This window comes from Mus musculus, chromosome 1 (genome assembly GCF_000001635.26).
Source record: "Mus musculus strain C57BL/6J chromosome 1, GRCm38.p6 C57BL/6J".
NCBI lineage: Eukaryota > Metazoa > Chordata > Mammalia > Rodentia > Muridae > Mus > Mus musculus.
Window position 1 is genome coordinate 79653148 of NC_000067.6, and position 21409 is coordinate 79674556.

At 44.5% G+C, this 21409-nt stretch overlaps 1 protein-coding gene across 2 annotated transcripts in view; it reads right to left on the minus strand.

Moving 5' to 3' along the window:
• The window catches only part of Ap1s3 (adaptor-related protein complex AP-1, sigma 3), a 65150-nt gene extending 46279 nt beyond the window's left edge, over positions 1 to 18871 (minus strand). The window contains exon 1 of one of the 2 annotated variants that reach the window (XR_373542.2): positions 18703 to 18871. Coding sequence is in view for 1 of the 2 variants with exons in the window: in NM_183027.2 (NP_898848.1) it covers positions 18703 to 18705 (3 nt within the window). In the remaining variant the exon portion in view is untranslated. The remainder of the gene's footprint in view (positions 1 to 18702) is intronic. The other variant, NM_183027.2, reaches the window with a different exon arrangement.
• Between the last annotated feature and the right edge of the window lie 2538 nt (positions 18872 to 21409).

Sequence of the window (21409 nt, forward strand, 5' to 3'; positions counted from 1 at the left end):
ATAGAGACAGACAAGTAGACCAATGGAATAGAATTGAAGATCCAGAAATGAACCCACACAACTATGGTCACTTGATCTTCGACAAGGGAGCTAAAACCATCCAGTGGAAGAAAGACAGCATTTTCAACAATTGGTGCTGGCACAACTGGTTGTTATCGTGTAGAAGAATGCGAATCGATCCATACTTATCTCCTTGTACTAAGGTCAAATCTAAGTGGATCAAGGAACTTCACATAAAACCAGAGACACTGAAACTTATAGAGGAGAAAGTGGGGAAAAGCCTTGAAGATATGGGCACAGGGGAAAAATTCCTGAACAGAACAGCAATGGCTTGTGCTGTAAGATCGAGAATCGACAAATGGGACCTAATGAAACTCCAAAGTTTCTGCAAGGCAAAAGACACCGTCAATAAGACAAAAAGACCACCAACAGATTGGGAAAGGATCTTTACCTATCCTAAATCAGATAGGGGACTAATATCCAACATATATAAAGAACTCAAGAAGGTGGACTTCAGAAAATCAAATAACCCCATTAAAAAATGGGGCTCAGAACTGAACAAAGAATTCTCACCTGAGGAATACCGAATGGCAGAGAAGCACTTGAAAAAATGTTCAACATCCTTAATCATCAGGGAAATGCAAATCAAAACAACCCTGAGATTCCACCTCACACCAGTCAGAATGGCTAAGATCAAAAATTCAGGTGACAGCAGATGCTGGCGAGGATGTGGAGAAAGAGGAACACTCCTCCATTGTTGGTGGGAGTGCAGGCTTGTACAACCACTCTGGAAATCAGTCTGGCGGTTCCTCAGAAAACTGGACATAGTACTACCGGAGGATCCAGCAATACCTCTCCTGGGCATATATCCAGAAGATGCCCCAACAGGTAAGAAGGACACATGCTCCACTATGTTCATAGCAGCCTTATTTATAATAGCCAGAAGCTGGAAAGAACCTAGATGCCCCTCAACAGAGGAATGGATACAGAAAATGTGGTACATCTACACAATGGAGTACTACTCAGCTATTAAAAAGAATGAATTTATGAAATTCCTAGCCAAATGGATGGACCTGGAGGGCATCATCCTGAGTGAGGTAACACATTCACAAAGAAACTCACACAATATGTATTCACTGATAAGTGGATATTAGCCCCAAACATAGGATACCCAAGATATAAGATATAATTTGCTAAACACATGAAACTCAAGGAGAATGAAGACTGAAGTGTGGACACTATGCCCCTCCTTAGATTTGGGAACAAAACACCCATGGAAGGAGTTACAGAGACGGAGTTTGGAGCTGAGATGAAAGGATGGACCATGTAGAGACTGCCATAGCCAGGGATCCACCCCATAATCAGCATCCAAACGCTGACACCATTGCATACACTAGCAAGATTTTATTGAAAGGACGCAGATGTAGCTGTCTCTTGTGAGACTATGCCGGGGCCCAGCAAACACAGAAGTGGATGCTCACAGTCAGCTAATGGATGGATCATAGGGCTCCCAATGGAGGAGCTAGAGAAAGTAGCCAAGGAGCTAAAGGGATCTGCAACCCTATAGGTGGAACAACATTATGAGCTAACCAGTACCCCGGAGCTCTTGACTCTAGCTGCATATATATCAAAAGATGGCCTAGTCGGCCATCACTGGAAAGAGAGGCCCATTGGACTTGCAAACTTTATATGCCCCAGTACAGGGGAATACCAGGGCCAAAAAGGGGGAGTGGGTGGGCAGGGGAGTGGGGGTGGGTGGATATGGGGGACTTTTGGTATAGCATTGGAAATGTAAATGAGTTAAATACCTAATAAAAAATGGAAAAAAAAATCTTTAAAGTGTTCTACAACATGTACAACCTTACTTGAACACCTCATTTTTCCACATACCAGAGGTTTCAAAAAAATAGCAGTGGCCTGGTCTCTCCTAGTAAAAGAGTTCTTATCTGACCTTGAGGAGTGAGGTCACTTAACAAGGTAGAGGGGGGAAAAATGCCAGTAAGAGGCTCTAGTGCATAGCTGGCATCGCTGGGTGCCATGCCCCGCACCTTGTTTTTCTGTCAGTCACAGGTGGTGCTGTTCTCCACCATTCATTCTGCTCTACCCTAGCTAGTTCACAGTGCCCACAGTATAATAAGGAAACAAAATATAAAAGTTGGCCTTCTCACTTCTTGGACATCACCTAGCTTGGAAACCAAAGGTACTTGAAAGTTTAGAATTCAAACCATCTCTGGGGGCTCTGTGTCTGAGATGGGTTTACATTTTCAGTGCTTGTAGGAACACCCACTATTTTTGAGACATTTTCCTCTCTTAAGTTACAAACTCTTAATTCTGTTTAATCAAGAAGAGGATTTTATCTTAAACTAAAGGATTATCATGAGGGGTGGGGCGATGGCTCAATAGGTGCTTGATGCCCCATCATGAGGACCTGAGTTCAAATCCCCAGCATCCACAAATAAAGCCAGGGTTGACTGAAAGTGCATCTTTAATTACAGTACTTGGGGACCAGAAAGGCATTAAGGGGAGAATCAATGGGGTTTCCTGCCTAGCAGCCTTGATGCAGGTTCAGTGAGAGGCCCTCTAGATTCACAAGAATTCTGACGCTATATAGGAAAATGCAGGCTAACAGTAAAGGTAAGTTTTAAAATAAACACTAACAATTCTTTAAATATTTCTTGCAACAACACTGAGGACACAGCCATTAGTCCTTGCTTGGTTATGTTTCAGTCCATACCGAGGGGCTGGCAACACATCTTTGAGACAAAGAGTCTGGAGGTGTTAATTCCAGAAGGCATCAGTGGTTGACTTTGGAAACAATCCAAGAAAAGCATAAGGCCTGAGTTAATTCCACACACACTGAAAGTCATAGTTCTTTAGAGTGTGACCCAGATCCCAAGCTAACAGGTCCTCTTTTAACTTGATGAACTGTTTACAGATTTCTGAGGACTGTGGACTATCCCATATAATGAATGTATGTATATATCTGTGAAACTAATCCAACCTATAAAATCTTTAAGAAACTTGAAGTTGGTGGGTCCTCGTTTTCTGTAAAATTTAAATATTTTTAACTCCACAGGCAATAACTAAAGCCATTCTCCACACAATACACTGCACTCCAAGCAACATAATACTATCAGAATGGACCCTATCACCCTTGGGCTATTGGTTGAATGAAGAATGCAAGGAATTCGATGGAACACGCTTGATGTAGAGCCTCTAGGACAGTGAATGTGTGCTCCATCCAACCCTGTGCACCTCTGAAGACCAACAAAAACTATGCACATTTTTCAAAAATAAGTCAAGAGAATGGAGTTTTTGTTTTTTGTTTTTTGTTTTTTTTTTTAGTAAAACCAGGTTCCAGGCCATGAACATGCCAAGACTGCTTAAAGAGTCATTTGTATTCACAGCTGTTGCAACCAATAGCAAGAAACAGTCAATAGGTATGGACAGGTGGTGGTAGGCACAATCCCATGTCAAGACTGACCCAGGAAGTGGCAGAAAGTGGTACAGCACCACACAGCCAACTTCGACCTGAGGACTTTCCACCACCCTAGTACTCACACTTGTCAACAGACTAGTGTAGTCTCCACATCTGTGGTGTGAAAGGGCCTGCAGATTACCAACACAAGCCTTTGAGTAGTTGTCTCTCTCTCACACACACACACAACCTAAGCAACTCTTATAAAAGAATGCATTTGAGCCGGGCGTGGTGGCGCACGCCTTTAATCCCAGCACTTGGGAGGCAGAGGCAGGTGGATTTCTGAGTTCGAGGCCAGCCTGGTCTACAAAGTGAGTTCCAGGACAGCCAGGGCTACACAGAGAAACCCTGTCTCGAAAATCCAACAACAACAACAAAAAAAAAAGAATGCATTTGACTGGCAGGGCGCATGGCAGCTTGTAGGCATGGTGCTGGAGTACAGAGGTACACCATGGGGAAGGTCTTCAAAAGTTCATCTGCATAAGCTTTCATCATGGCTCAATAGCTAGCCCTTCCAGAAAAATCTTAAACGCTGATGTTTTTGTTCTCAGTACAACACATGGATCTAACAATATAACATATAAGAAAAGTACCCAGCATTATACTGGTCACGTGTTGGGTCATCATGGGGAAGTATCTTCATATGGTTTTAATTTCATTCAGGCATTCTCAGGACAAATTACTTGATAGTGCAGCAGGCCTCACACATTTGATTCCTTCCAGGGTCCTGTTCTGCCCTTACCACATGACGTATGTGTTTTAATCAGACCTGTTAAATACTCATATTTCATGAAGTATTTTCTGGGAGCATGCTACAGATGTTGTTAGGCCCCTTTTGCTGGAAATGATTATTCTGTCCATCACTCCATAGACAGTATTTCTCACTTCTCTCCCTTGCCAAACACTCCAAATAGCTACTTTAAAATTCAGCAATCTAACCTAATTTTAGCAATGTATAGTCACAGAATACACCATAAAGTCATTGGCACACAAAAAATAATTTTAGCAGTTGGCAGCAAAGCTGGCATTTAATTATCAGTCTTTCAAGGGTGTTAAAAAATATACCAGTTTTCCATAGTTAACAACAACAAAAAAAGAATTTTGAGTTCTCTCTCTGCCTAGTTGGGTTACTTTTGCTCAAAGTCCTAAATTTTTTGTTTCTATATCCAAGACTCGAGAACAGGACATAAATCTTAAGTTGTCAAGTGTATTATGGGAGCACTTGTGTTACAAACGTTTGCTACAAGCACAGCAATTACTACAGAATCAGTCTGTTATGGTCTCTCGATTCTTATTAATAAATTACAAGTATTTTCACAAGTTATATTTCATTATTTATTATATACATATAAATAATTTTTTTTCACAAGTAACTCAGAAGCTGGAAAAATGGTTCATTGGGTAAAAACATGTTCTACCAAGCCAGAGGACATGAATACATACATACACACACACACACAGAATAAATAAATAAACAACTAAATAAGTAAATAAATAAAGTAAATATGTTCAGGAAAAATGGAATTTAAATATTGGGGGATTTTTAAATCTTAAAGTAACTTTAGTTAGATTTAGTATGATCTTTAAAAGACCCAAGTTTTGATGTGGAGCCTATGGTAGAAGTGGTTGTACCAGTGTGTAAGCTTTATTTGTGTGATGTCTGCTAATCTAGCTGTGCCATAATTTTGCTCTCATGATTCAGAAAGCACTTGTGATATCAATTTACAAATAGATCAGACTACCCCATTATTTCATGGTTTAAAAAGGTTTTTTTGATCCCAGACCTAAAGAGACATCTTGCAAATGATATCATAAATATCTTTTGCAAATGTTTATACAGGGTGAAAGGATTGAAGTTTTCATATTGAGCCCATGATGCTCCACAACATCTTACTTTATTTTACTATTATGTTCATTTGGAATCCAATAGGCCTGGACTGACTGACAAGTAGCCATGTAGTACATAGTTATTGCCTGAATTTTCTCCCACATTGGTTGCAGCAAAAATTAAGTTCAAACTCAACCTCTGAGTTACAGGTGTGGTCGTCCAGTGTACCTAGTAAAACGCAAAGCAAACATCACACCTTTGGAGCCTCAATTCAGCAACAGCTATGCATCTATGTATAACCCCATATAATTTCTACCATCAAAAGTTGTGGAGCTGTAGGGGAGGACTTGACCCAGTCAGGATCGTCTCATTGCTTAGATCCCACACCTATAAAATGAGAACTCTCACATTTCTTTTAAAGTATATATTAGAGAGATCTTCTGAAATCTTGCTTTCGTTCACATCCAAATGGCTGTACTTTTTCTCAGGATCTAGACTGGACATCATTGTGTATGGAATATGGAAATACTGTTTGTTTTCAGGGAAAAAACAAACTCAACCCCATATGCAGACACGCCAACCTCCTTGCAGGCCCCAAGACATAGCTTGCTAGAATCCAGTTTATTACCCAGCTCAGCTGCCCCTCTTTGTTTCTGAAAAGCACTCTTCTCCATTCCAAATCTGTAACAACTTTTAAGAACCTGACCAAGCTCTATGTTACATTCTCTATAGATACCCACAGTTTCGGGCGATACCCAATCTGTTCCATTGGCGGGTGCTTTTCTTCCATATAGAAGTCTCAGTTTATTTTTATCCATAGCATTTTTTGCAAAACAAAAGATGGAACACAGGGTTCACACACACATACAACATACACACACACCATACACATATACTAAACACATGCGGGATTTGGGTATGTGGTAAGGATGCATGCTATGGCACGCATGTGAAAGCCAGGGATCAACCTTGGGTGTTGGTCCTCACCTTCTACCTTGTTTGATGTTGTTTCCTGGCTGCTTTGCTAAGCTAGCTGGCCTGTGAGCTTCTTTGTCTGTCTCCACTCCCATCTAACCCTTGAAAAGAGCTGGGATTAGGGATGCTCCTGGTACACATCCAACTCCTTATTCGGGTTCTTCTGGATTTACATTTCCTTAATAAGCATCCCTCCTCTTTGTATTCTACTGTCCTCTTGGTCACATAGCAGACACTCTCAAACATGCATTCCTTTCTACATAACCGAAGACAGGATCAGCTCGCCCCTCAGGGCTCAGCTCAGCTTCTCTTTCCCGTCTCTTCCCTGAGTCCCTGTAATGATTAAACATGAGCTTCATACTTCAGAGGTTTTCCCCACCTCTGTACTGGTCTACCTTAGCAATGCACGTGAGTGGGTTCCCTTAACTACATGTTGAGCTTCTGGTGATGAACAGTCTTGCACTTGGGGGCCCATCTTAGCAACACAGCTGCTGAGAACAGAGATGGACGAATGGAAAATTCCGACTTGTGATGGATAAGTACAGTCGCTCTCCATTTATCATTTGCCCTGGACAGAGGGAGCAACTCTGAGTACGTTGATACCTGTCATTTAATTTTTTTTTCTATTCTCTGATTAGATTTTCTCTGAAGTTCAATGAAAAGCCAGACTTCTTTGTATTTTGTCTTGTTTCAAATCATTCAAGAAAAGAGAAAGAAGACACTGGAAATAGGAGTCAGAGGTTCAAAAAATTTTTCAGGACAATCTGAATAAGGAAAAAAAAAAACATGAACAATTTGAGACGCCTTTCCTATCTCTTAGCAAGACTTATTTGCTCTACCCCTCTTCTAATGGTATATTTTTTAATTGAGTCTTTGTGTTTGGGGGGGGGTCCATGTAAGGAGGGCACGGTATGTGTATGTGAGTGCTTTTCTTCAGAGGCTAGAAGTGTAAAATCCCCGACAGACATGGAGTCACAGGTGGTTGTGGGTTACTCAATTACTCAGTGTGGGAGCTGGAACCTGAACTCAATTCCTCTACAAGATCTGAGCTATCTCTTCAGCCCCCAGTTTGATTTTTTTTTCTTACTTCGTTATTTTTTAATGTGAATTTTTATAAATTTTGTTCAAGAGACCATGCTTAAAATAGGCTAAACTCACCACTCTACACAATGATGTCCACTTAACTGTTTATTAGAGCTTTGACTTCCAGGGCTGGGGAAGTGGCCCAGGAGAGCACTCTTGTAGCAGGGAAGGACCCTGGGTTCCATCTTCAACACAAAGCAACAAAAAAGAATTTATTCTATTCCTACTTCAGCCTACTTGGTACTCATCATAAAAAATGCATACCCTGACAGAAATGCTTTAGCTGCAAACAGAAGGTATGAAGAGGTGGGGGGGTGGATCCTTCCCAACACTTAAGTCCAGCAGCAACAAAGTTCAAGCTATAGCTTCATTAGATATATACTGCATCTGCAGCTGTTCGTCCACCTTATCTTCTACCAGGACTTTTCAAAGTGGAGGACATTAAATCCTAGAGACAGAGTCTCCCTCCATATCTCAGGCTGACCTGGAACTCACCTTTATCCCAGGCTGTCCTGGAACATGTGACAGTCTTCCCAGCCTCAATCCAAATGCTTGGATTCGAGGCATGAGCCACCATGCCTGGCTGCACTCTTAAGGCACTGAAACTGTGAGATCAAATGGGTGTCTAAAGCCAGGATTTACACGCACTCTACTTGGAGCCGAGGATGTGATTGCATAGTAAAGAAACCTGAGCCAGGACAAGTGACTCAGGTCTACCCTCCCAATAATTAAGGAGGCCACAACAGTTGGATCAACTATTCCAGGTGTGCACAGGCAACTTAGTAAGATGTGTCTCAAAATATGAAGTTAAAAAAGAAGGCTGGGGGACTGGAGAGATGGCTCAGTGGTTAAAGAGCACTGACTGCTCTTCCAGAGGTCCCCAGTTCAATTCCCAGCAACTACATGTTGGCTCACAACCATCTGTGATGGGATCGGATGCCCTCTTCTGGTGTGTCTGAAGACAGCTACAGTGTACTTACATACACAAAAGAAATAATTAAAAAGGAGGAGGAGGAGATGGCAGCTAGGAACACACCTCAGGGGTAAGGTACTTGCCTGCCATGTCCAAATCCCTAATCCCCAGCACAGGAAGAAAGGCAGGGAAAGTGAGGGAAAGCAGAGGGACAGAAGGATGGAGAGGAAAGAAAGAGTCCTGTTTGCAGCAGTTTGACTCACTCTTTTAAACTGTGATGTTCTTACAACACCTCTTCACAGCACTCCATTTCTGCAACCTATAACAGTTCATTTATCTTATTTACTGAGCGAAGTTTCTTTCTTTCTTTCTCTTTTTCAAGACAGGGTTTCTCTGTGTGGCTCTGGCTTGTCCTGGAACTTGCTTTATAGATCAAGGTAGCTTCAAACTCAGAGATCCACCTGCTGTTTCCTCCAGGACTTGGATTAAAGGTGTGCACCCACAGCACCTGGCTCTCTTTTTCTTTTTTGTTTTATTTTTGTTTGTTTGTTTCGGTTCTTTGGTTTCTCTGTGTAGCCCTGGCTGTCCTAGATCTCACTCTGTAGACCAGGCTGGCCTCGAACTCAGAAATCTGCCTGCCTCTGCCTCCCAAGTGCTGGGATTAAAGGAGTGGCACCTGGCTTTCTTTCCTCTCCTCTCTCCTCCTCTCCCCTCCCCTCCCCTTCTCAGTTCTCTTCTCTTCTCTTCTCTTCTCAGTTCTCTTCTCTTCTCAGTTTTCTCCTCTCTCTCTCTCTCTCTCTCTCTCTCTCTCTCTCTCTCTCTCAACATTTATTTATTTAGTAGGTAAACAATGTTCTGCCTACATGTATGTCTACAGGCCAGAAGAGGGCACAAGATTTCATTATAGATGGTTATGAACCACCATGTGGGTGCTGGGAATTGAACTCAGGTCCTCTAGAAGAGCAGCCTGTGCTCTTAACCTCTGAGCCATCTCTCCAGCACTCAGTGAGGTTTCTTATGAGCCATTGTAAAGTGTTTTCCTCTTTCTCTTCACAGTAACCCTATCTGACACCTCTGGAATGCGTTCCTGGTGCCAAGCCATGTACTAACAGATCTGGATAATCTCACCCAATGCTCAGGTAACCTTGAGCAGAGGGAACAAGGAACCTGAGATCTGGAGTTACGCATGGGGGCGGGGGCAGGACTACCTACATCACAGCATCTCCTCTACCATACAGGGTCCACACCTTCCTTTAGAAGTAAACAGGTGCCGGGCATGGTGGCACACGCCTTTAATCCCAGCACTCGGGAGGCAGAGGCAGGCAGATTTCTGAGTTTGAGGCCAGCCTGATCTAAAGAGTGAGTTCCAGGAGAGCCAGGGCTATACAGAGAAACCCTGTCTTGAAAAAACAAAACAAACAAACAACAACAACAAAAAAACAAAAAACAAAAACAAAAAACAAAAAACAAAAAAAAAGAAGAAGAACAGGTAGGAGTGTCATGTAGGGCCAGGCAAGATGCCCCTAGTGTCATTTCCACAGGGAACATAGAGCCAAGTGTGAACATTCAGAAATGCCTTTCTGACAGCATGCTTTGTCATCAGATGGAATTCTGACACTCTTAAATAACATATCCATTTTATTCGCCCCTCATAGCTTCATCTGCAAAATAAGATTTGCTGCCCTGATTGTGGAGGAAAAGAGGAAGGGAGAATGGTTGGGGAGGCCAAACTTAGCAGACATGGAACCTGAAGCAAGGCAATTCAGTGACAATAATCTGAATCTGTGACCTGATTCTGTGTGCATGTGATATGTGCATGTGTCTGTGTGTGTGTGCTTGTGTGTACATGCTTGAGTACAGGTGTGTGTATGTATGTGCATGCATGTGCGTGTATGTGTGTGCTTGTGGTTTTGTGCATGTGTCTATGTGTGTGTGCTTTGTGTGTGTGGGTGGGTGCATGCACACTTGTGCATGATCGCAGCCCTGTGTGCCATGGCACATGTGTGGAGATCAGAGGACACTCTGGGTGTTGCTCCCACCCTTCACTCACAGGTAAGGACTCAGCTGTTTTCCTGTTGTGTGCCAAGCTAATTGGCCTGCAGGCTTCTGGGGATGCTGCTGTGTCCACCTCTCATCTCTCCTCTGTGAGCACAGGGAGTACCCATGGCACTGGCTATGCACTGATTTTTCTGTGTTCTGGGAATGAAAACTCACATCTTTACCCTTGCATGGCCAACTGAGCCATCTTCCTGGCTCAGCCACTCCTTTTTTCACTTTTTCTCGGAATGATTTATTTTTTTTTCTTGTGGTAGGGTCTCCCTACGTAACTCAGGCTGGCCTCCAACTGGCAATCCTCCTGCCTCCTCTTCCTCAGTGCACCATACAGTCTTTTTTTTTTCTTTACTTTTTTGTTTGTTTGTTTGTTTGTTTGTTTGTTTTGTTTTTTAAGACAGAGTTTCTCTGTGTAGCCCTGGCAGTCCTGTAGACCAGGCTGGCCTTGAACTCAGAAATCCGATTGCCTCTGCCTCCCAAGTGCTGGGATTAAAGGTGTGACTCACCATTGCCCAGCCATACAGTCTTAATTTTATAGGCATGTTCAGTCTTCTGAACACAAGGGCCAATCCCAGCAGGTCTGACGACCATCTCTGTATTTCAGGGTCATTCCTAAGAACAGATGAGAAATAGCATTTCTCATTACTGAATGTCTCCAGAGTCACTAAGAAGGAAAGAGGGATAAGAGGGTTTGTTTGTTTTTATTCACTCTCCTCTGATCTCTCTCGCACGTCTCATATGGAAGTCAAGAGTCCTGCAAGTCTGGCCAAGAGACCAAGTGGGTAGATAACAAATAGGAAGTATGTGTCCTCGTATGTGTATGTGCACATGTGCTCATATACATGTGCATATGTGTAGTGTGCATGTGTATTTTATGGGGCCTCTGGAAATCATTATAGTAAACAAAATAAGCTAAACTCAGAAAGACCAAGTGCTGCCATGTTTTCTCTCATATTTAAAATTATACGTGTATTTAGATGTGAATACTTATAGGTCATAAAATTAAAAGGGGGACCATAAAAATGGAAGAAAAAATCTTTAAGAAAGTGGGAATAACGAGGGTAGTGGGATCCACACAAAGGGAAAACGGGGTCAGGGAGGGAGGTAGGCAAGCTGAAGAACAAAGGGAGCTGGCTGTAGAGTCCAGGAAAAGAATGGCTAAGGACACACATATCTGACATGCTGTGATGATACTTACTATTTCACGTGCTAGCCTAAGAAGTTAACAAGATGATAAATTTTAAGAAAATGTAAGGTCTTCAGTTCAAATTAAAGAGGCTCAAAAAAAATTTAAAAAAATGAAAAATAAACATTTTTTTTAAAACCACAGCAGACATCTGTAGCCAACTGTAAGCAACAAGCACCTTCTAGAACCTTCTGGAACTTTCCAGTTTTGACATTGTTCTATTTGCTTCCTTTTATTTTATTCTATTTTATGAAGCTAGATCTCACTATGTAGCTCTGGCTAGCCTCAAACTCACGGCGGTCTGTCTACCTCATCCTCTGGAGAGCTGGGATGAGGGGTGTGCAAAATCACACCCTGCAGCCTCTTGATTTTATACATGTAGACAGACTATCCAAGCCAACAGATTATGCCAAACAAGGCAGGGCTGGAAAAACCCTGGCACACACCCAGAGCTCACCAGAGAGACTTGACATGGAGATCCTTCAGCAGAGAGCTAGCAATCTGAAACCAAATGCCCGGAGATGGAAAAAGCTTCAGATACCATAATCCAGTCAGAACCAGCTCAAGAAAAGGTCAAGAAGCAGCTAAGCCAGGTGGAAGAATGGCCCCAGCCCTTCAGGCCGAGAAGGAAGCAGCCACAAAAGCCAATTGGCCAATTCCACTCCCCTTCAAGTACCACAGCAGGATCATCACACACACCACCTGTCTCATAAACATCAGAATGTCTCGAAAGATCAACTAGAGAAAGCTCTCATTGCCCGACACACAATAGTAGACTCCTCTTCTGTGTGAATGACCCACGTCTTGGCAGAACTTAGTGACCTTCATACCAAGACCATCGACTCCATGAGGCTAGGGGGTTTCTAGCTTATCCGAGTCAGTTTCTGAAGTCTCCATCTAGGATGGCTTCTGTCGACATCAGGTTACTGCACACAGGACTGCATTCAGAAAGACATGGCACTAGGCTTAATTCTCTACCATCATTGTGTTCTCAAATCATTCTCAAAATATTTTGATAAAGAAACCTTGTGGTTTTAGTCTGTGCTGGGTACCAAAAATTAGGTAGCTAGCTTGGTCTGCAATAGAACTGATAACCAATGTATTTACCTAATATACAAATAAGTGAATGAACAAAAGTTCTCTTAGACTCAAGGGGCTGAGGTGACGACAGCTTGGTGGTGAAAGTGTTTGTGATACAAGCATGAGGACCTGAGTTCCGATCCCCAGAATCCATAGAAATGCTAAGTACCATAGCATGTGCCAGTAACCCCTAGGAGCTCACTGGCCAGCCAGTGGAGACAAATGACAAGCTACAGATTCAGTGAGAGATGGTCTCAAAAAAGAAGGTAGAGAACCATACAGGAAAATACTTGCTGTCAGCCTCTAACCTCCATGCCTGCACACAGGGGTACACATACAACATGAGCACACACGCAGTCTGAAATGCATACAGGTCAAAAAACTACAACCTATAACTGAAATCTGCCTCTCCCACCTCGGCCAGCCTATCATTGTATACGACATTCTATTGACTGCCTGAATTCACAAAAGAAAAGGTGAGTGATTGAGACTTTAGGGTCTGCAATATCTAAGTATTACCGACGAGCCTTTCCAGAGAAAGTGTGTTGTGCTAGAATACCACCTTTCATTACTGCCTATCATATATTCCTATAGAAAAACAAAGGAAAAAAGCTGATAACCTCGTGCGACCTGGTCTAGTTTTAAGGGACTAGCCACAGTCTCTGATTTGAGACTTCTTAAGTGTGGAACCTAAATATGCGTCTTTAGATTCCAAAGAAACGCAGAACAGATGGTTAGCTGAGGTGCCTACGGAAAGGGTCTCCCAGCATCGCAAGTACCTGTTACAAAGTCCTGGCTCCTTTCCTCACTTTTCCCCACCCGGACTAAGCCTCTCCAGCCTCTGAGCTTCACTTCCCTCCCCCCACCCCAAGCTTCGGATCCCTAAAACACCCAGCTATTTCAGTCATGAGCTCTCTTGGTCTCCTCTCTTCTCATCCTCTCTCATTGCCCTCCCCACACCCTCTCTCCTCTCATGGCCCGGTTCAGTCTGCTGGCCATGTCCAATGTACTTCTTTCTCTCTCTGCTCTGGATCCTTCCAGATGGCTCTGGCTGAATTCTCTTTCATATCTACAATTAAAAAAAAAAAAAGAAAAAAAAAAAAAACCCTTCTCCTCCAACGGACCTAGGAGCGGTCATGACCTCATTGTCATTCATGCATGTGTTTTAATATAAACATTTTCTTCCAAATCTAAACAATGTACCAAAGATGGCTCATGATTATTCCTTGGCATCCGCCTTCTGCAAGAGCAGTTCTCAACCTGGAGTTGCAAGCTCTTGGTTTTTGGTTTTTGGTTTTCGTTGGGGGGGGGGGGGGGTTGGACCACCATTTCACAGGGATCACATAGCAGATACCTTGCATAGTAGATATTTACATTACAATGCATAACAGTAGCAAATTTATAGTAACAAAAACACCCTTATGGTTGGGGGTCACCACAACATGAACTTTATTAAAGGGTCGCAACAGCAGGAAGGTTGAGAGCCTCTGTAAGGATAAGCACACAAAGCAAACAGGTGCCTCAGCTTTCCACTCAGTCTTAGTTCTTCCTTTAGACACTCAGTTTGGAAGTCTCCCTCAGCCTTGAAGAGTCTCCTGAACTTTGACACAAAGCAGTCATTTCCACTGCAGAAACCCTGTGTGAGAAGATCCAGCATGGAGATCTCTTTATGCCCTTCTTCTTGCCTTAGTGTACTTTTAACTCCGTGCCTGATTGCACTGAATAACTAATGAATGACCATCTCTTTCCCCCAGGCGGTTCTTAGCAACTATTTAGAGAGAGCAATTTTGGGAGCTAGCTCTACCATCACTGTCAGGAAGCTTCCAGGCCAGTGACTTTAGTTGCTGGTTTTGTTGTTTGTTTGTTTTGTTTTGTTTTGTTTTGTTTTGTCTTTGCAGGCCAGCTTCCTAAGACATTCCATTCACAATAGGAACCATCCACAGCATTGGCCGCGCACGCTGTCTTAGAATTCTGACAGTGCTACCTGCAGCTTTATATTCACTACTTCTCTCTAGCAATTCAAAGGCACTTCCTGCAATCTACAAGGTCTGTGCTCTTAAAGTCACAGGATCTTAGAGCTGTTTTTTGTTTAAAGGGAGTTTTCTGGATAATGGATAGGTTGTTTCATGAAGAATCGAGAACTCCATGAGAAGGAAGTATCTGGGAAGAAGACAGAAATAAAAATTCTATGACGGGGAGAAGGATCAGGCCAAGGCAGAAAGCAAGTGGGAGAAGAAGGCTCTGATCTCTGCAAGAAGTTATGGTGATGGTGACAAGAAGATAAAACTGAAAAATTGACCCATGGAGACCTCAAGAAGTGTGAGTCTCAAGGGACTCTTAAAGGAATTTGACTCTCTCTCTCTCTCTCTCTCTCTCTCTCTCTCTCTCTCTCTCTGTGTGTGTGTGTGTGTGTGTGTAAAAGGTGCAGTTTTTGTTGTTATACCTTAGCTCATAATGTTGTAATTCCTGAGCCCCTAAAGGACAGGCAGTGACTACCCAAGGTGGCAAATACACACTGCACCAACTGTTTCTGTCCAGTTCTGCTGGTAAAACCACACGCAAAATCTGCAAAGCCGTTGGCAAAACTTAGGACAAGCGGAATAAGTGATGGGGACTATGAAGAAGCCATTATCATGGTCAGGGATCAACACGAGCCTTGGTGGTAGTGTTGATGACATGTGAGAAGAACGCTTGGGACAACTAGATCCCACCAAAGGTCATTCTCCCTACACCTCCCAAGCTCCCCACCCCACACTAAATGCTGGCCAACAGCCCAGACCGAGCCACGGGGGGGGGGGGGGGGGGGAGGCGCGAAGAACTCATTACTCCAATGGATTCTATTCCCTTCAAGCTAGAATTTTAAATTGGAAAATATCACCAGACTTATCTAAGTATCAGACATTGCTATAGCAAGAAGAGGGAGTGTGGGAGGATCTACAATTTCGAGAATGCCTTCTCCACTTTCACACCCTGTACAAACAGGGGCAAGTTCTTTTATAATTGGATTTGGGAGAAGGGTCATTCAAAGGAATGCAGGCCTGATAGAGAAATGGCTTCACAATTCCGTCAGCAAGCTCTCTCTCATATTTAAAAATCACAAGCACAAGTGGTGGCACACGCCTGGAATTCCAGCACTTCCTAAGAAGAAAGAGCATCAGAACAGATAAGAAGCCAGCCCTGTGGTCTACACACCAAGGTCCAAGCTAATCACCATTACATAGTGAAACCATGTCACCCCAAAAGTTGAAAAGTTACAAACCCAGAAACCTCTGAACTGGCTAATATAAATCGATCTTACTCCATACCATTCCAAACATTATGACCTGAGTTTACAACAGAACAATTCACATTTCTGAAGGGACCTCCCTTTGGGTTTCTTTATCTGGGACGATGCCTCTCTGATGCTCTCTAGGAGACTTTAGAAGTTAGAGCGACTTTTTACAAGGACTTCAGAAATCAAAACCTACTTGCATTTTTTGTTTAAACTAAGGGATCCCCAAAGCCTCTCAACTTTCTCTCTAGCTGTCCCCATGTTATTATAAGGAAAAATAAAGCAACATTACAAAAAGTCCTTCTTCCTCTGTCAACTCTTTCAAACATTCAACTGTAAATTTCTATTGATAATATTTTTTTCAAAGTACAGAGGGTGGGGTGGGGTTTTCTTAAGCACAGAAGGCTTAGCATTGTTTTCTAAAATCAAGATTTCTAACCGAAGGCAAGATGAAGGCACAGATGATTCAGACATCATGACCAAGATGCAACAGGGCCTAACCAACCTGGGGTTCGTGTCACATATGATATGATGCCTGTAGTTCATATCACACATGATATGACGCCTGGAGTTTGTATCACACATGATATGACGCCTGCAGTTCATATCACACATGATATGAAGCCTAGAGTAGAATGAACCACTTTCTGAAAGTGTCTTCTGAGGGAGCCAACAAGAGATAGGATCTAGGAATGAGGAAGGAGTTGTCACTCTGGCTGTCAGAAGCAAGGGTTTACTAAGCTTGTGAGCAATAGAACCAGATCCCTTTTTGCTCGTGACAGCAGAGCAGGAGAGCTGAAATGCTGCTGAGCACAGACAAGGGTGGAGTTCCTTAAAGCACTTGTGTGTGTGTGTGTGTGTGTGTGTGTGTGTATGCTGGTTCATGGTCCTGGGGCGTCTCCATGACGATGAGAACGCCAAAGATTTTCTGTTTACTGAGCCAGTGATACTTACTGCGTTAGAAAACAAAACAGAAAAGAATAAACTTCAGGTATTTACTAATTCAGTTGTAAATAATAAAGGGGGCGGGGTGTGAGGGAAAGAGAAAGAACATTGGTGCCGTGAAGCATCATATTAGAGTTTGGCAATAGAATCTAGCCCAATAGAAGACAGCTGGATTTGTTGGGCTATTAATATTTCAAAACACTGGAACTCAAAAAAAAAAAAAAAACCTTCACTACAGCCTTAGAATGCAGATTAAAAGCATTAGCATCCTTATGAAAATGGGTTTGATCTTATGACCCGCTAATAAACCCTTTGGGATCCTTCCGGGCTTCCAGGCCACCAATGAACACCTGTCCTATCAGTTAGGAACAGTTTGCTATCCCACTAAACAAATGAACAAACCCAGATGGAGGTCAAGCAGCCACAGGTAAAGATGACCACCTGGTTTGGAGGTTGCAAGGGTGGCGGGAGATCATGGAGAGGAGGAGCTGGCTTTGCCAGAAGTGCTAGTAACACTATTTCCTGACAAGGGACAGCAAGGCGCGCCCGCACACACACACAGGAGGACAGGGACTGGAGGGAAAGCTGGAGAACCTTCCCAGATTCTGAAGGTCATTTGACACGAGAGGAGAAAAACAAAACTCCCACCTTGTGCTGTTTAGAACTCAGGGCCTTACCTCAAATCCTGCCCCTTCCTCAAGAAGTAAGCAGCTTTGGGCTCCATAGATACTTGGGAACCAGCCTTCATCCCACCTCCATTAGGCAAATGAGCTATCTTCCTGGGTACCTTGTTCCTTGGGAAACTTGAGCAAGCCAAGAGAGCTGCTCCGTTATTTACAGGGGCCTTTTTGCACCCTGCATTTACCTCAACAAACAAAAAATGGGCACGCTGGGAACCCTGCCGACATCCTCTGGGCTATCTGTCCGGGTGTCTCAGCAATGGACTACTCCAACTCAACCTTCTTTCTAAAGTCACCTGCTCTCTGTCGTGCATCCAGAGAGTGCCTTCAGGAGGTCACTTCTCTGAGAATTTGGGAAGTGTGCACAACCAGGGAAGTGGGACAGGCTACCAAACTAGTCACTGTCCCAGCAGAAAGCCAGCGCGAGAGAAACCTCAGGTATTGCTTCCACCCAGAGCTGGATATCCACTTCTGAGTGTAGCGGGTCTCCGGGCTTTCATCTTGATAGGAATTCCACCCCACGCCCCCACCCCCCCACATCTCAGTCCATTCTCCATCATCAATCAAAGGGTTCAGGAAGTGTAGAATGGATACGGTCACTACTCCTGTTAAAATTCGAGCGAATCAAAACCCAAAACTCTACTTTATGAAGAACTGCTACCTGGTATCCCTCCCGCCTCTCCAGCCACAAACCGGGGTTTCATTTCTCCTCTTCACAGTCGCTCACCCCTCCAACTGCTGCGCTCTACCAAAACACCTCGGGGAGCTCAAATGTCACTTCCTCAAAAAGGCCACCAAATCAAAAATTACCTCTCAGGCGGGTTTCTTGAGGCTTGGGAGTTCTCCTCGCTCTGGAAAGTTATTTTTATTTCACCATTCCATCACCGTCTCTTTCCCTAGGCATCCTTTCCTACCAGTGTTAAGCACCTGGTCCCCCGCGACATCCCCAGCGCCTGGCTCGGACCAAGCGATCAGAGAAAGAGACTGAAATGAATGAAGAGCGGTGCCCGGTGTCCGTGGGACTCGCAGGAACGGGGAGACCTGCACTGTCCGGAGCAGCCGGGCCACCCTCGCCTGTGACTCGGCGGTACCCAGAGCCAGGTTAGGCGCGTACCCCCTCCCCAGCCGCGTGTTCGGCCCTGGAGCCGCAGGTGTCACCTGGAGCGCGCACCGCCTCGACCAGCTCCATCACGATGCTCAGCCCTACTCACCATGGTCCCGGGTCCCTACAGCAGCGATTGCCCGGGATGCGAGGGCCAGAAGAGACTGTAGCAGCCCGGGCGGCTGACAGGTGAGGCGCTAGCCTCAGACCATGGCTACTTCCCACAATGCCCTTGAACTGAAAGTTTGCAGACTCCTCCCCGCACCGGGCTGCTCCTCCCCTCCGCTCCTCCCACACACCTTCCTCCTGGCTTCCTCAAATTGTGTCACTCCTTCTCTGCCTCTTCACAAGCCTCCCGCTCCAGCTCCCCCTTTTACCCTTTCTCACTCCCTCCTCCTCCCCCTGGTTCTTCCTTTGCTCTCCTGCGCCACGGGGACCCCGCAGTTCGCCACGCCCCTCATCACCGCTAGCCCCACCCAGGGCAGTGCTTACACCTGCGCGCGCACCTTCTGCGCTGACCGCGCCTGGTGCCCCAGCTTCCCTTTTGGTCTGGGGTCTGCGATCCTTCTTCTGCTGCCACGTTGTGTGCTTCATGAATGGGACTGGCGACCTTCCGCCAAAAGAAGATGCTTGCCTTTACACCTGAGAAAAGTGTAAAAAGCAGTCTGGCCCTACACCTCAGGGAGAGAGCAGTTCCCAGAGCTAGAAATACATGAAAAATGTTTTCACACACACTCCCTTGAGTTTTGTTTTGCTTTTTACCAAAATTGCAATTCAAGAACATTCATAGCCCTCTCCGCTTAAAGTTTTCTATTACATTAAGGTACTGAAACTCGGGGGGGGGGGGAGTGGTGTTTGTTTTTCTTCAGCTGTTTTTCTTCCCCTTGATTTTTAGGCCTAGACTGTTTTGTTATTTAAATTAAAATATAATTACATCATTTTCCCCTTTCTTCCCTTAAATTCCCCTCTTCCCCAGGTATACCCACCCACCCTGCCCCGGCGCAGTTTCATTTGAAATCGTGGCTTCTTTTTTCTTTAGGGGTGTGTGTGTGCGTGTGTGTGTGTGTGTGTGTGTGTGTGTGTGTGTGTGTGTTACTGCTCGGTCTTTTAGTGTTGCTCTTATGTGTATGGTTTCAGGACAGACCACTTGGTATTGGCTAAACAATTAGGGGAGTTTTAAGCCGGAATAAAGAATCTCCAGGTCTCCGAGTTCTAAGCAGAGTTTTAGCACAGATTGATTTGGGGAGAATGGGCTGGTTTCGCCATATACCCAAAGAGAGACAATGACTCTTAAAGGTTAACCTTTGTCTAAATGGCTCTTAGACCCATAAGTCGACGGAATTCCTCTCCAGGATCTAATCTGAACCATCTGCAGGATATAGACACCCCGTGCCCCCCCAGCCCCCATCTAGGAACAGGAAAGCAAAGAGAACTCCAGCTGGGCTCCCGAATTCCTGCCACTAATGCCTTTCCTTCATGCCAGGCCCTATGGGGGAGCCCTGGTGATGAATGAGGGGGCACTGATGTCACTGATGTCACTGGTGCTCACAGTCCCCAACAGAACAATAGGTGATATACAAGTTGCAACAAAGCCCAGGAAATGCTAAGAGACCCCAACAGCTGGGCTAGCAAGACACAAATTAGCTACTGTAAATTACCCGGAAGCCAGGTAAACTGCCCCCTGGTGAGGTGGTAAGCTGTTCTGACAGAGAAGCCAGGACACTGAAGGAAAAGACTTGTCCTGGATGGACAGACCCCAAAGATAGCCTCGGTGGCTTTGGCACAGTACCAGGGAGATCCGAGGGATAGGGAGGAACATGGAGACCAAGCTAGAGGCACCTCTGCATCTACAGCCTCCAGTCCCAGGTTCCCACAAACCCCTCTGCCTCCAGGTTCCCAGCTGCTACATACTCCAATGCTCCTTTTAAGCTTGTGTTGTGACATCTGCAGGGACGGGACATAGAAGAGGATTGTATGACTAGAAGTAAACCCCAGGCTGTGGGGTAATTTTGCCTATTATAAAGGAACAGAACATCAGAAAGTTTCCTTTCTAAATTCCTGTGCTGGCCAGGCCTCCCTGCCGTCGGCTTCACCTAGCTGCAGTAATAATCTCATCGAACCTCTTTCCATCATGCCTCGCCCTCTCTCTAGTGCAGGGCACCGCTGTGTACCACTCACCTTTGCTGAGCCAATTGCAAAGCATTCAAAGCCTTCTGTTTCCAACGTTTTTTTGTCTATAGTGGGAAAGAGGTAGGACTACTGAAGAACTTCAAAGCTAAAGAAAACTCAGTGAGTTAAGACTTAAGTCAAATTCTGAAACAGAACGTTCCCCCGAGTGTGTGGCCCATGTTGGAGAGGGTGGGAATAGACATTAACTTAAAAGTGAGTAGCATTCTTTGCCTTCCCTCTGACCCTGCTGAGATGGGTAGTGGACACTGTGCTGGGCTTCTGATGTCTAAACAGTTTCTTTCCACATTCTCACAGCTTACCCAGTCATGCTAAGGGGAAGGGCTACAATGGGCTAAGCATTTTACATAGGTTATCTCATCAACCATCAAAATGAGAAATGTGCCCCTGTACTCTTCAGATGAATGCCTGAGGCTCTAGGTGGTAAAGCCAGGACACGCTCAGCTAGTAAGGGACAAACACATCAAGATCCAGTCTGAGACCTGAGAGGCACTGAGCACATAGTAATGAGGAGGGGACACCTCTCTTAGATGCCAGAATAGACTGCATAGTAACTTACAGTTTCGGTTGGATTTTCCCACACCATCTTTTTTCCTTCCACCCCTCCTTCCTTCTCTCCCTCCTTCCCT